Source organism: Rhea pennata, chromosome 6 (assembly GCF_028389875.1).
Source record: "Rhea pennata isolate bPtePen1 chromosome 6, bPtePen1.pri, whole genome shotgun sequence".
NCBI classification, from domain to species: domain Eukaryota; kingdom Metazoa; phylum Chordata; class Aves; order Rheiformes; family Rheidae; genus Rhea; species Rhea pennata.
This window is the reverse complement of record NC_084668.1, coordinates 10,633,705-10,649,551: the sequence shown is the minus strand read 5'-3', so window position 1 is coordinate 10,649,551 and position 15,847 is coordinate 10,633,705. Positions and strand designations below refer to the sequence as shown.

General features: G+C 42.0%; 1 protein-coding gene across 1 annotated transcript in view; it reads right to left on the bottom strand.

The window, feature by feature from the left end:
* Window positions 1-15,847, bottom strand: part of ESYT3 (extended synaptotagmin 3) — a 33,849-nt gene that overhangs the window by 587 nt on the left and 17,415 nt on the right. The window contains exons 8-22 of the mRNA XM_062578839.1: window positions 13,596-13,716; window positions 12,994-13,167; window positions 12,348-12,430; window positions 11,293-11,341; window positions 10,538-10,627; window positions 9,527-9,589; window positions 9,337-9,405; window positions 7,928-7,993; window positions 6,647-6,733; window positions 5,648-5,797; window positions 4,683-5,125; window positions 3,427-3,516; window positions 2,750-2,881; window positions 990-1,095; window positions 343-392 (exon numbers count right to left, since the gene is read on the bottom strand). Of these exons, the coding sequence (XP_062434823.1) occupies window positions 343-392; window positions 990-1,095; window positions 2,750-2,881; window positions 3,427-3,516; window positions 4,683-5,125; window positions 5,648-5,797; window positions 6,647-6,733; window positions 7,928-7,993; window positions 9,337-9,405; window positions 9,527-9,589; window positions 10,538-10,627; window positions 11,293-11,341; window positions 12,348-12,430; window positions 12,994-13,167; window positions 13,596-13,716 (1,773 nt within the window). The remainder of the gene's footprint in view (window positions 1-342; window positions 393-989; window positions 1,096-2,749; window positions 2,882-3,426; window positions 3,517-4,682; window positions 5,126-5,647; window positions 5,798-6,646; window positions 6,734-7,927; window positions 7,994-9,336; window positions 9,406-9,526; window positions 9,590-10,537; window positions 10,628-11,292; window positions 11,342-12,347; window positions 12,431-12,993; window positions 13,168-13,595; window positions 13,717-15,847) is intronic.

Sequence of the window (15,847 nt, the reverse complement as noted above, 5' to 3'; positions counted from 1 at the left end):
ACATTACAATTTGTAACAAACAATGTTTAATAAACATAATCCTTTTACTTGTATTTCCCACTGGCTTTAATTGTAACTTAAAATAAGATATGGTAAAGACCAAGAATAATTGCCAGGTAAGCCTCTTATTAAAACTCATTTTCAGAGGGCAGATACTGCAGTAGTAACCAGATTGACGTAAAGATTTGATAAAACTACCACATTACTTCAAGTTAGTCCTGTGTTTGCATGCAAAAATATTCTCCTTGCTCACCAAATTACACAACCATTTACCATCACTCCAACACAAATTCAGAGCAAAGCATTTAGCAGTTTGAAAGTATGAAGGTGAAACAAACTTACCATTGTGCAAAACCTTTGATTAAGTCTTCCTGTGACAAGTCAATCCGCACCTTTAAAAAGCAAGTTTTATTTTACTATTAATTGTACAAGTTATTAGCAAAGTTTGCATCCTTCCAGTCAGTTGCACTTAAATTCTAGGGCTGCAGCTGAGGTTCCAGGGAGAGGAGCTTTGTGCGTTTCCAAAAGGTGGGCCAATCTCATCACTGAAGCTCAGCTTCTTAATAGCACTACTTAGGAATTCTTCCATCATGAAAGAAATGAGGGAAGATTACTTTTTACATAATCAAAGCTGTTCATAAAAAAATTAGTGTTGCTGGAAAATTCAAGATTTTTATCACAGGTCATTCTTGGCTTCATGTTTGCACTAGAGAGGTTGCCCAAATGGGCAGTGGAGGATCCCAAGAAGCATATTTTTAATTTCAGGAATATTCCTTTCCAATGAAATAGTGTGGCTTATCAATCACATGAGACCACTCAAGCTTCCATAGGGATATAGCTCGATTTAGGATGAGAATGCGGCAGAAAAAAGTTGCTCTCAGATTGAAGTTCTATTATTCAGACTTAGTTATTAGAATTGCAGTTTAAGATGAGAAGAATCTCTCAAACTGTTCAGTTGCCTTGGCAGCAATATAACTTATTTAACTTACTTTCCCCAGTTCCCTTCTTTCCTGTGAAATGAACGGCCTGCTGTTTTTCACTGCAATGTCTAACGTCCTTTTCTTAACATCTTCCAAAGATTCAAAAAATTCAAACCTAAAAGTGAAATTTTGAGAGGAGAGACTTAAGTCACAACCCTAAATTAACTCTCAAGTCTATAAGCATCAGAGGCCAGAATACAGTATTTTTAACAGAGAAGGAACACAGCTTTATAGAATGACCTTTACAGCACAAATGAATCACACCCAAAGTTTGAAAAGGCTTTACTGTTAAAAACCTTGAGAACATTGTTGCCCCAGCACAGCATGTTTTAATAGGGTAAAGAACTGGTGTGGAGGACTGACTTTAATCCACATGTGAACAAAGCCTATTCTCCACGGAACAGAAAAACCAATTTAATAGTTGGATTTTATTAACATTATAAGAAATTTCTTCCAGGCCTCATAAAACAGCATGACGTTCTGTTGGTGATCAGACTGTTCACCATGCCAGGTGGTTGAAGGAAAACACACATCCATGATGAGATGCTATTTACCAACAGTTTTTCCCTTCATGGAAGACGAGCATGTTTTCCATGCAACATCTATTACTCAGAGGAAATAGCAGAACAAACCCCCAAGTTTACAGAGCAGGATTGTACCACATGAAGAGACAACAAAGGAAGAAACCTGTGGCAATTACATTCTTAATGACTGACTCATGACTGGCACACATCATCTAATACAAAGTCAGTTTTGTCCACGCTAAATCTTTTTGGTTCTGCTCACCTAAATAGTTTTTCCTTAAGTCAGAGTTGTAAGACAGGTAATGTGTTTTGGAGCTTAGTATTGCTTAACATACTATACTTACTTGAGGATGTACAGGATCTGGCAATAGTGGGGGTGAGGGGAAAGAGATTTTGCTCCTAAAAAGTGCTAGCTGTGTACACTTCATGAGAATAGACAGCAGCAAAATTCACAGCTCTAGATAGTGACTAGAGTTTTAAATGTTAATACAGGATGGATTTAAAGTCTTTTCTCCATTTCCATCTTTCCTAAAATCTACAGAAAAGACCAAACATTGGAAAAAAATGATTTACCCAATATTCACATATTTTCACACATGTTTCTTCATCTAGCTAAACAAGAAGATAAAAAAAACACCTTTCAAAATAGTTCTGCATTAGTACTGTGATTGGCTTTACACCAAACACACTCCACTTTACTGGCAAAGCTGTGGACGTGGTAACAGTCAGCAAAGAGGTGGCTGCACTTTAACCTGCTTCCACTGGGTCTCGAGAACATCCATCCGCCCGTGTGAAGAAGGGCCCAGTCTCAGAGGGCTTTATATTTTTGCCTCTGGCTTTTGGCAAGACGTGAGAATATGCAACAGGTAAAGCGGCAGCATGAACAGAGAAGTAGGTTTTGTTAGGTACTGAAAGGGAAAGATTCATGCTGCAGTGGCTGGGTTAAACATGGGAAAGGGAATGTCTGTGCCAAGAAGCAAGCAGCACCCTTCATCTCCTAGAATCAGGGAAGAGGGTGAGGAGGTGTGTGCTTCCAAGGAGGGAGGAACAATATTGTATGCAGGGAGAAGCCAGCCCTAACTACTCGCACAGAGATCACAGCTCAAGTGCCATTTTTTCAGAAGACTGGCAAAAGTTTGCATGATACAATCCTTCAGGCACACCAGCTGCATACCTTGTGTCAGTCCTTTCATTAAGCACAGATTGTAACTATTTCAGTAGCAATCATAATTAATATTTTCTTACTTTTCATCATACTGGGGGTTCAGAGTTTTTTTCTTAACTGAAGTCTTCTTTCTGCTTGTCCATCTTCTATCTGGAAGCAGGTATATACGAACATAGGGATCTATTCCACGACTAGAAGACGGTACTAAGTTTCTGTTAAAAGAAAGTGTTGACAAACTAGACAGATTCTTTCACTATGTGACTTCTAATGTGTTGTCACTTAGAACCAGACCCACCCTTCATGAGCAAAACATGTTTGTCTTGGGAGTTGGAATGTAAGCAAAAAGTAACTTTAAGGCTGTGGAGTTTCACAGAACTTTCATTATTGAAAGTGTGCCACTTACAGAGGTACTTAAATTAACATTTACATTCAGCTGTAGGTGTCAGTCCCTGACGTGACACTTGTATCTCCTGTGGACATCCCAAGCCACGCATCAGTTGTTGATGGTGTTCAGAGCAATTTTTGGATGGCTGAAAGTTAGCGTGGCACAGTGAGCCCTACTCGCTGGCCGCTTGCAGTGGTTTCTACCAGCCTGAGCCTAGTGAGGCTGCACAGACTGAAGTCAGGCAGTGCAAAGACCCCCCAGCTGGGCAGCTTACACTGCATGCAGTTCTGGTTCGGCTCTGCTGAACGCATGACAAGCACGTAGAGCCATTCTCTGCTTTACAGATAGATGCAAAGCAGTTGTCAGCGTTACCTGCAGCCATTTACCAGCACAACGAGACTCTGCCGTATGGAAGCGTATCGCACTGTGAGCTGAATCTCTCCCAGAGGCATTTCGGTCCCACTGTAAGACAGTTAGACAGTCAAAGCTCCTGAACACAGCTGTTTTAAGAAAACAAGCTCAGTCCTAACAGCACAGAACAGAGCACGAGCTTCAGAAGCTGGTGATGCATTTTCAACTAAAACTAACTTTCAGAGGACTATTCCTCATTCTAGCATCTTAAAGTTTGCTTTGTAGAAAGCAGCTGAACCACAAAGCCTTCAGAGACGGCACTCCTGCTGGCACCAGCAGTGTTCAGCACACCTGTACAGAGGCCTGCCCTCAGTCCTGCGTTCCAAATGTCTGTAGGAACACCTAGTTGGCCTGCTGTTGATGCAGCAGCAAAGCACAGATTAGCACATGCTACACAACTCCTTCAAGGATGTTCGTATAGACACACTGAACCTTCTGGTACCTCACTCTGCATGTTATTAAAGTGGTTTTCAAAACCCATGCATCGTCTAACAGAAGTTAAGGGTTTATAAATGAGCCCCTGTTCAGAGCTAGAGAATTTGCCAGTGTAGAAGTACTGAACTGAACAGCTGAACCTGGATTCAGTATTCACATTGATGCCTGGTTTGATGCTCTCTTAATTGAGACAAACCTTTTTTGCTACTTCTGTTCATTAAGATTGCTACTAGCTCAGTTCTGCATCCTGAAGACAGATCAGGATTTCCATCCTCCTTGATAGAGCAGGCTTTATCTGCATCCTCACACTTCTCACTGTCAAAGGACAGACACAACTGCACCTATCTGGGAAAGCTTTGTTCATTCAGCAAGTTTTGAGATTCTTGTAATGCAGTGAAATAGAGCATCTAAAATTTATAAAGCAGCCAGATATGTTTATCATGAGTTTAGGTTTTTTCATTAGTGGAAATTCACACCCGCGTATTTAAAGGGAACTTGGGTTATGGGACCCAAGATAATCTGCGTGAAAGCCTATTAATTAATACAAGGCCAACAGACGCAGCACCTCTTAGGACAGCCAGAGAAGAAAATGCCTGATCTGACAGCAACCCAGTAATTTACTTTGTTGTTGACTGGAATACTTATGCCAGTTCTCTCTAAGGTAATTTGAGACCTCAGACTCCAAGTGACTTAGCAGCCTTGAATTCAACTGAATGCAACAGTCGCCCATAAAACCTAAACCTTCTCAAGAGAAGAACAGTTCAGCTGGAAGAACCACCTACTTATGAAGGTCCAGATTGCTGCTACTTAAGTCAAAGCAAGAAGAAGGCAGAGAACCCAGCGAAGCAACGCTGGGTGCAAGCCTTAATTCCTGTATGACTGGCAGTGTGGGCACTACTGCTGCTCTGGTTTGCAGTGTTGTCGACAGTCGATGCTCTGGATTTTGCTCGCTCTCCGTCTCATTAAGGCCAGCAATAGTTTTGCTTGCTACAGGCTCTGCTGTACTGTCATTTGTGTTCATGTCTTCACCGTTGTCCTTTTTTGGCACAGATTCAAGTGCTGCAGAGTCTTTGCTCACAGGAGGTTCTTTTGAAACTTCTGGCTTTGGTGGAGGGACATACTTGTGCGGGTTCCCACCCTTCTCCGTGACACGTACAGGACCTTGTTTTGAGGCATTGACACCTGTCTTGACTCTTTGTGGATCAGGTTCCTCAATACTCAAGGCCTAAAAATCACAAGGTAGAGAAATGAGTGCTGTTACCGAAGTGTTGGTTTCAGCATTACCAACTAGGCTGAAATTTCACCACAACACTACTGGTTTCAGACAGCAGGAAACTGCTGTTAGAGATGAAAGAGGAATGAGCTATGATGTTCCCTTTCCTTTACTACTGAGCATGTATGTAACAGTACCTAAACACTGATTCACAGCACTGTGAGAAAGCACTTCCAAAGTGCTACTGTCTCTCACTGCTTTGCAGCTTAGATTGCCCCCAGCTCAGTTCCACTCTTTACTGTCATCAGAGGAGTTTCAACAGTGACACTGCACTAAGCTTTAGGAAGCTTCAGGGGACAGCTGTCAGCTCCACCGTGCATTATTCACTTCAGCTGAGGTTCTTTTCACACTTTCACTCTTCACCTATGAAGCAAAACTGCATTTCTGCTCTTCCACCTTTCATCTTTTTTTTTTCCTGGCTAGAATTAGGGAACTTCCACTGGAGAAGCAAAGTGAATATGGAAAACAACTTACCCGCAACACAAGTTTCATCTTAATGAAGCTGTCTGAACTGGAATGATCCAACTGAAATCTCTGATCCAGAGTCATGTTTGGGTCCTTAAGTAAATGGGAGAGACACACCACTGAAGTTCCCAGGATGCTATCCCGATCCTTGTCTTTTACCTAGGAAGAAGAATTTTTTTTTATTAGATGGCAAACTAGTAAGCATACCACTGGGAGAACAGTAAAGCAGGCAAGTACTTCAAACAGAGCAAAATTAGCTTATTTACTTCAATAGGTTGCATCAACATTTTACAAGTGTAACATATTATTGTGTTTGGAGTTAAAAAAAACCAAAAAAACAAAAACACTAACTATGCAGAAAAGTATCTCCTTTAACAGAAAAACTAGACCCTGAAATCTGCTTGAGTTTCCTTATTTGCTCTGGAGAAAACATCTTCAACTCCAGATGCAGCTAGGATGACAACTGGTCTAAACTTTTGTGAGGTTTTAATGGTCACAACATTTTTTTTAGCCTTTCTAGCCTCAGTACACCTGTGAAGTTCAAATCCACTTCCATAGCCCAGTGAACAGCCACAGACCTGGCTTTGACTGTAATGTGTGACAGTCAGACACAGGAGGCATGAGGATAAGGAGGCAAGATACTAGGGTAAGGAGATAGGACTCTGGTTGAAGATTATGAAAGTTCTGATTTCTGACAGCAAAACATTCAGGGCTTTGCAGCATTCATGCCTGTCCAAAGCCTCATTTGCAGCCAGAAACACCCCGTGCTTTGTACCAAGATATTAAGCACTACAGGATCCCTAGAACAAAGGTAGGTACCAGCATCATCTAACACAGAATTGCCTGTGCAACAACAGATGCTTCTTTCACCTTTTTAGCAGCATCATTCCAAACATGGGCCCCAACAAAAGCACCCAAATGACAAAACACTGAGATCACAGCCACTATAAAGGAGGTTTCTTCCTACAAATGTACATTCAGTCTTCCACGGAAAGGCTTTTCTCTCACCTCAATGTGCAGTGACTGGGAATGAGCACTGTGGACGAAGAAGGTGAAAGCCTGGCCCCACGTGGGATCTTTGTTGAAATTGCAGGTCTGCAACAAGAAGATTGTGGCATGCATGTTAGCAATTCTGTGAGGAGCAAACAACGCCACGACACTGATCTCTGGAGAGGGCCACAGCAACCCTCCTGTTTTATTCAAGTGATGCTACATCCCAGCCATATGAAGAGAGTAAAATTTCCCAGTAAGATGTGTGCAGAAGCCAAGTCTCCAGCAAAATCAGAACAAGTTCTGCAAGGCATGGAAACGCTGAAGTGAGCCATGGCTGGCCCTGACCAGATCAGTGTTGCCTGCATCAGAGCACTCCCCAGCCGCAGCTGGGCAGCGCTCCCCACCGCTCCTAGCAGGGAGTGGGCATGCTGCTTCCAGCCCGCAGGCGCCCGGAGTGGGGCAGTGGCAGCTCCTGCTCCCTCAAGCAGCTGCCTCTCTGCCAGGCTGCAGCACTGGCAGCAAGGGGAAAAGCACCCGGGGAAGGCTGGAAGTCAGACCTAGCTTGTGAGAGGTAGGAGATATGGCATGGAAAAAAGCCAAAGAGGGTAGAAATTCACGCAGAATCCAATTTCTGGCTGGAGAAGGTAGAGAAAACAAGGAAAAATAAGTGAGTTTCAGTGTGGATCCACCCATCCTGCATGCTTGGGCGCAGGCAGCAGAATCTGCTCCTAGTTGTCTAGTGCCCATCCACGTCTAGCTACGCTGCAATAAATATAGCAGCTACCAGGAGGGGAGTACTCAATACTTCCTCACATTTATCAGGTGGGAATAAACATTAAGTAATGATAAACTGAAAGTGAACAGGAGGAGATCCAGATACATTTTGTCTAGATTAAAAGAGTATGGCTTCTGTGAAACGCGGAGGCCAGGAGACTCTCCGATGAGGGAATAGATGCCAGTTTGACACAAATGCCACACTGCTCTGGGAAGGCAGGAGACAGTCTGCAGACCTATCAGTTTTCACTCTACAATGCTCACAGCCTGGTAACCTTGAGCACAGAAATACACACCTGCCCAGCCAATGGGCTGGGGAGACGGCCACTAAAACTTGCGCACAGGTTCAGCAACGTGGTGCTTCCACACCTCAGATAACAGGCTGGCCTCTGCAACTGTCACCACAGCTACAGTGCTGCATGTCACCTCTGCTGGTCCTGTCCCTTCCCAAGGGGGCCTTGGAAATAGTTGCCTATAAAATTGAAAGTATTTAAGGAAAGACAAAGAGTCAAACAGCCTCACCTTGCTTTTCTGAGTCTTGTTCCCGACAGTGAGCAGGACAAAGGAGGAAGGCTCTCGTTCCATCTTCTGTCATTTAATACAAGGAAAAAAAAAAAAAAAAAAAAAAAAAAAAAAAAAAAGACATTTATAGGCAGGAGCTCTTTGCTAGACATGAGTTCTTCAGGCTCAGGACACCTGAACTGTGTCCTGGACACCTGTCTAGTTTGCAGGAAAGATTCCAGCCATAACACAGTGTACTCCTACCCTCCACCACCAAGAGTTCACATTTAAGCTAAATCTTCATGCATTTCGGTATAAATAGATAAGCAGCTAAGTATTTATCAGAAGCTGGGAGGAAAGTGATTAAAAAAAAAAAAAAGAAAGAAAGAAAGAGTTGAGGACTCTGGACAGTAGGGAGTCTTCATCATTCCCTGAGGCAGAAATGGTTTCCTAGGCTCCCAACTCGCAGTAAAGCAGCTATATGCAAGCTGCTGGCACTGAGTAACGATTCCTTTCCAAAGAAATAATACTGAACCTCTTGTGCCAATCCCCTCTCCTTCGTACTAATGCTACAGTATCCAGCTTGCGGGTCTGAGGGGAGAAAAGGGTGGGGGAAAGAAAAAAAAAAAGAAAGAAAAGCTCTAGGGGACCCTTCTCTGCCCTTTCCAAAAGGGTATTAGCATCATGTCAAAAATAATCCATGCAAAGACTGAGGATTTCGTCTGGGTATACTACAAAGCAGCATACACAATGCAGTTCAGAATGACAAATACTGAATGCCATGCCGATCACACTGTTGGTATCTCATCTAAATTTTAAAGATTGCATTTAGGTGATCAGATACTCAGAGAACAGGGAAGCTTTATCCATTCCTCAGAACCGTGGTCCTATGTAGCTTGTTCAAAGAAACTGCGGGAAAAGCATTCTTCCCTACACCCACAGTTTATTTTATAGTAGCAAAATGCAGTATTTGGGGAAAAAGTAACCTGAAGCAAAGAGAGAGGAAATGTGAATGACAGATAGGCTCCTGAATCCTGTTAAAAACATGGAAGAACGAACCTCATGGTCAGTTCTGCAACGGACAGGAAGGTTACTACAAACAACCATATCCCTCCCATTCTGACTGGGGAAGTCAAACTGGGGCAGTCCAGCAGGGGAGCAATCTCGGCAGCAGCAGGAAGGGTGGCATGACCTGGCCTTACTGTTCATGGTACAAGACAAAAACAAGGAATCACCCCACACCCAACTAAGTATTTTATGGGTGCATTTCCCCTTGGACCTCTTTGACTTTCACTAGGGAAGACTTTCAAACACCACCTTGAACCAGTGTGAAGAGATCATTTCCCTTTAACAGTTAGGTCCAACTGGCTAGGACACAGTATAATCCAGCATGTGGTTTTGAAGACATGGAAACAGAATTTAAGTTTTACCTTTAAGTACTTGTTATTTTTGAACTTCTTTGCTCCATATTCACCATTTGAGTACTCAAAGTGGTTTTTCTGAATTGGTAAAAGAGTATTTTAAAACAATTAATTTGTGGGCTTAAAAAAAAAAAAAAAAAGAGAGAGAAGAGAAAAGGTTAGGAGTGAAGGCTGCTTGCAGCATGTGGCTTACACTTACCGGAAGGTTGAAAGCATTGTCCAAGTAGACTATCAGAATTGCTGTAGACAGACCCTTCTTATCCTGTGAAGACCAGCAAAGAAAGAAATAAAGCAGGACACAAGACAGGCAGGGTCATTCATCAGGGACAAATCCAAACATAACATGAATTCAAAGAACATCCTCTGAAAGCTAGACAGCCCTTCAACTTTCTCCTAAAACCTACGACTGAGAGGAGCACAAGCCAATCCACAACAGTTTCACTGTTTTAAGCAAATCAGTAAGACTGCCAGTTCAATCCACTGGCCTCGATGCTGTACAATCTGTCCAATGCAGAACTGCTCAGATTTTACAGTGCAGCAAGACACCTGAGCACATGCTCAGCCATATCCATCAACATTAGTAATCCAGTGTCAGCACGAGAAAGCCTGGATACAGATTTTATTTATTTCAGTGAAGCTTAAAGGCTTCTGCTTGATTATAGAGAGACAGCATCTTTGGGAGACAGGCTTGATTCAAGCAATCCTCATGAAAGAGTACGACATCATTTGTACCCATGGCCCTACGAGCATCACTGTTGGGTATTTATGACTAGCAAAGGCATGCAGATGCTGGGATATTACACAGATGCTAGAGAAAAAGAGAAAGGAAGTAAAGGAATAAAGAATGGAACAGTGTGAGGCCATTTGTCACAGCAGCGAGTCAAACAAACGCTATGCAAACTTAAGTAAAAAGAGCTGCCAGATCTTAGTTATTCTTGAATTACCAAAAGACCTGGAGCAAACACACACCCTTCCTTTTTAGGAAGGGCTTCCCCTGACCCCAACTAAAACCAACCAAACAAACAAAAACAAAACAAAAAAAACCCCACACAACTCAAAACCCCACACATCAAAACTTTGCCAAAAAGCCCCCAACCAACCAACCAAAAAATTCCAACGAGTTTACCTGGGGTTCCTAATTTTACACAGTCCTTTCTTGATGACTGTACAGGAAACAGAGTACCTGAATGCCTTAAGCAAATATACTCACCTCATGTAGCTTTTCTTGATCATTTACTAACGAAAACCACTCCAGCTTTAAATGCAAGTGCCCACTTGTTGTCTTACTTAAGGGAAACCACTAAACAGACAAAACAAAGAGCACCTTGAGAACTGTGAGGCAGTGTAATTCTTATACCTATTTATGTTGCAATCACTAGGAGTTACATACAGAATAAACAACGTGAATTGTATGTTGCACTCCTTAATTTGAATTTGGACACTTAGACTGTACCGGGTCTATCTGTTTAGGAATCACAAGCCAGAAACACTAAAAATAAAATACTCATACATATGCAACACACATGGATATTTGGAGCCGACAGTGCTAGGACAGGCACCCCAGCACTCTTGCGGAGAGCTAGGTTGCAGGATCAGCCACAGTAAGATCAGATAAGTCTTCCCTCAGCAATCCAAATGCTTTGCTAAACTTTATCTGTAGCCTTGTAGAAACACTGAGTACATACAGTGCATATGGTATCAACACAAGATACCCTCATGCTGGCTCAGCATAACCTCAGGCCTGTCTGAGGTTGTCAGCTTGCTTGTAAAAACAACCGTTAACAGTTGCCTCAGGTTTTCTGAACAAAAGCAACTAGATTTCCTTCTTCCTGTGAAAATAACATAGTTCAAGTATGTAAGGAAGCCTCAAGCATGCAGAAACAATGCAGTAATAGAGAGTGAGAGCATGAATGAGTACCTCGAAGCATACACCATGACCACATTTAGAAATACGGCAACCTTTACCTCATCAACTGTTCTGTCATTCATTACATCCACCAGGCTTATAAACAAGCTGAAAGACAAAAAAAACCAAACAAACAAACAAACAAAAAAAAAAAAACCAAAAAAAACAAAACAAACACACACATTTCAGCCTATAGTTCGGCGCACTGTGTATTGCTGATTAGTGGGGAAAAAAAATAATAAAAAAAATAATAAAACAAAGCTGTTCCAAACAAGAGTTAGAAGCATTACCTGTGCACATATTCACTGCAACACTTACAGTCCTAAGTGCCTTCTCGCCCTTGAAGTGCTTCCAAAGTTAAAATATGTTTTAGGTAAATCTCAAATTGTTTAATAATCACCACTTCTATCTTCTTCCTAAGGTTCCCTACAGGTGTCAGGGCCTATCCTCTACTGCATTCAAAGCTATTTGCACTAGGATCTAGTAACACTTGAGTTCTTGATATAAGTATTTGAACAAAGGGCCCAGCTTCCTTCAACGTTAACTTTCCTGTATGAATAATCTGGATGCCCTGTTTCAGAGATTACTGGCCCCTGTGTAAAGGTTGGGCTCTTTTGTTTGTTTATTTGGGGAGGGAGGTTGTTTGTTTTTTAAGTCAAATAAATAGGAAGGTAACTGTGCCTAAAAAGCAGGATCTGACATGCTCTGTCTGGAAAAGATCATGACCCTCTCTGTCCTCTCCTAATTGCCACTATCTAAAATGTCATGTCCCATTCACAAGAAAACCACAGCTCCTGAAGCAGTGCCCCTCTCCTGCCTGTCAACTCATCTGGTGAGGGCAGTTTCCAGGTTGCCAGTCACTTCATATTTCGCACATTTTCTGAAGGAATGAAGAGAGGGTGCCAAATGTTGCCACAGGGAAATTTCGTCATTAGAAAACTTTGCCAAGAGCTTCTCAGAGCAATAAGAAAACATCCAAGTTAGACTGCATTCAATTAGGACTGAAGACAAGGAGGAGGAAGAATCTAACCCCAGAATTATTTTCTCAAATTCACTAAACAAACACGTCTGAAAACTGTATCTTTATGAAGAAAAGAAAGTCACACTAATTTACCTGCCCATAAAGTCATCTTTGTCTGGATCTTCATCATACAAGTCCACTTCTAAGTCCTGACCAGGTACTTCATGAACAACAAACTGGAGGAAAAAGAGGTATTGATTTACAGTAAAGAGCGTCCACATAGGTTCACAGCTCAGGCTGTGGATAAGAGCATAACACTTCACAGCTGTAACACATAAGGACACTCCCTACTGTTCCATGGCTAATCTTAGAACAAAGACAAATGGTTACAGGTGAAAACATTTCAAAACCAATTTGCTTGTTTTTGAACTGTAAGTTAAACTCCTGAAATGGGAATCCTTAATCAGGTTTGTTTACAAAACCATAAAAAGCTAAAGGAATCCAATACAGAGAGGAATCAATGTTAGAGCAGACTATAGCTGCCCAGACTGCTGCACTGACTGGTATTTAAAGCAGTGCTTCGCACCTCCCCCCAAAACCCACACATGTAAATCCGATCAAACTGAACACCATTTCATGGCTGCAAAGCAAATCTGAACTTGTTTAAGGTACAGAATCAACTGATTTATCAGGTAATGAAGAAGTCCACCTGCCCCAGTGCTCCAGCTACAGGAAGGTCCTCTATGGGATTTAGAACAGTTGTGCATCCTATAGATAGAAGGATCACAAGATTCAGTACCTCAAACGTCTCATTCCAAATGGGGTTAAGATCTCGGGAGACAGTCTTGCTTCGATACTGCGCTGTGCCAACTCGAAGAAGAGCATATGGGTCAGACTTTCCCCTGATGGCACCAAGAAAGTTGTCTTTCTGGACAAGGTTTTCAGCTTCTAACAGATGAACTCTTATTACTCCCTGGGTAAAATAGAGTAAAAAATTGACCATGAAAATATGATCTTTGGATAATTACAATATGCTGCTTCCTAAAACTAGTTATTACAGGCAGAAAAAGTAGTCAGCATGGCAGGTTTCCTAAGACTGGTATTTGTTACATCCTCAAATCAGACTACAGGTTTAAATTGGTAAATGAGCTCAGTGTTTAAACAGACTTCCTCCACCACATACAGAGGGTAGAAACCTCCCTCCCTCCCCATCAAAACAAAGAACTATTTAATATCTATTTTTATATCTCTAAAGTATTACCTTTAGAAAGCATAAAATCCATGCGGAAACAGCTGATGAGAACGGTAAGTACAGCAACCTGATACCAAACTCGCATACCCAGCTCAGGGAATGCATACTAAGGTAGTATAAAACACCCTCATTAAAAAAAAAAAACTCACGTATGGGACAGGGAACCTCAGGTGGGCAATGCTCATGTTCTTCTTCAGAGGCACTGTGATTCTATTTGGTAGAACCAGCCGTGAAGCAATGAAGTCCTGAATTAGCGAGTCAGACATTACACTACAGGAAAAACAAAAACAACCCTAAATCTCTACAGTCCATTACAATTTCAGTTAGAATGGAATGTGACACAGGAGGAAGGGACTCCGCAAAACCTGTGATACTACCTTCCCCAGAGGGGCAGCAGCCCTCTGCAGACCAAAGCCTACAACCAACTGCGCACAGGCAAAAGGCATCTGTGCTTTTGACGTTTTGCTTGTAACAAGAGGAAAACTGAGAAGAGAGTTTAGCACCAGAACAGATTGCCAAGGGTGGATGTGAAATCACTGTGGAAGGCTAGGCTGTCTTCTGTCAATACTCTGGATCCAGTTGGGCTGCCTCAGGGAAAAAGATAAGCATAGGGCAGCCTCTCAAGATCATAGTCCTATTTCCTATTGTTCTGCACATAACTACCAGTGTCCATCTGCACACAAGGACGTTTGAATCTAGAGTTATTAAGGCTGGACGGAAATTTGGCTCCAGGAGGCTCTAAATGATGAATAGGAGCTTAGGCCAGAATATGAGGTCATCATGCACCCAAACAAGCACCAAACTCAGGTGTCTTCTGGGTTTCCTTGGGAATGCCAACACCTGAGACAGACAAGGCAAGGAGGGAATCAATCTGCAATTTGTGATGTTTCACAGGGGGCTCGAGACCTTGGGACAGTTTGATTTTAAGACTAGAACATGGTCCTAGCATGCTGTTTTCTACTCTTGGCCACATGCCGTAGCCTTACTGTAAAATGGATGGAAAAGCTCGTTAGATTGAAAACACAAAATGAGTTTTTTGTTGTTTTTGTTTTTGTTTTTTTTAAGACTAAGGGAAAGGTGAGATTCCATCTCTTGACAACACGGCATTAAGAAGGAAAATATTTCTTGAAGTTCCTGGGCCTTTGACACAAGGGAGATCACACTGGCTGAATGGAGGGTGATGTCTCTCTTGGAGTCCAGTGTATTTGCCCATCTAATCTAAAACCTAAGCGCTTTTAGCTTTTCCAGTTTCAAATCTTTCTTTGGAACTTCTTTTCTGTATTTTTACTGTGGAGAAAACTGTGATTTGATCTACCTCTCCTGAGCAAGAAGTGTAGGGCAATCACAGACCTCCAGCACTCCCTGGGTGATTAATGAGATTGTTTCAATATACTACAACTTGGTATGGAAGGCAGACAATATTAGAGGAAAAACTAAGAGTACTCCAAACATCTGAAAACCTTTTATCCTCTTGCTAAACCTAGCACTTACTGGGCAGCTTCTTGGGATTGGACTGTAACAATGTTATTGCACAGTCTTCAGGTGAGGCTGGTTTCACCCAAAAGGAAGGAAAGGCCTCTCAAACTCCTTCAAGAAGTTGAAAACCCTTGGTCAAGCAGTTGTATTTCCTGTCAAAATCATCTAGTTTATATATGAGAACAGATGATTGGATCCAGTTTCTTCACTCAGAGGTAAGCCAGGCTCATTTGAAAGGAAGAGCTCTTGTTCAACCTGTATTTCAGGCTATTCAGTCAGGTATGTTTTTGCTCATGGCTTTTATATGCAGTGATGATTAAAAGTAAGGGTTTCTATGTTCAAATCACCGTGAGAGAACCAGGGAGCAAAGATTTAGGACACCAAATTTGTACTTAATTATATGAGCGACTGTAGGTTGAAACACCTACATACCTTCTCCTTGCAAGGATTAAGGAAAGCTGCATTAGAAAAGAGAACAGATTAATTCCTCTGATAAAAACAGGAGCTCTCAGGGCAAACTGCAAGGCAAAATGCTGCTCTCAAATTAAGAAAAAAAATTCCTCTTGCTTAGCATCAAAGGTCTACAGAAACTCTTTACAGCACTTTATTCCATAAGTTGTCACCTAGAGTGGCCAACTACTTCCTATGCATCTGCAAAACACAAGCTGCAGCAGAGGAAAGGGGAGTAGAAGTGTCTAGGTTTGCTTTTAAAGGAAGAGAAGTAATGACCAAGTAACTAATATGTGTTTTGTTCTCATATGTCAAAATTTCCTCCTTACGCTGAGGAACAAAGGAAGAAGCAAGCCTCCAATCCAGAGAAACGGTTTGACAACCTAAGATAGTGAAAACCACTGAGATTTTCAGTCTTTCTGTGCAAGTTTTATGTACAAGATGAACTCAGGAAGCACTGGTGAGGAGATGGGTT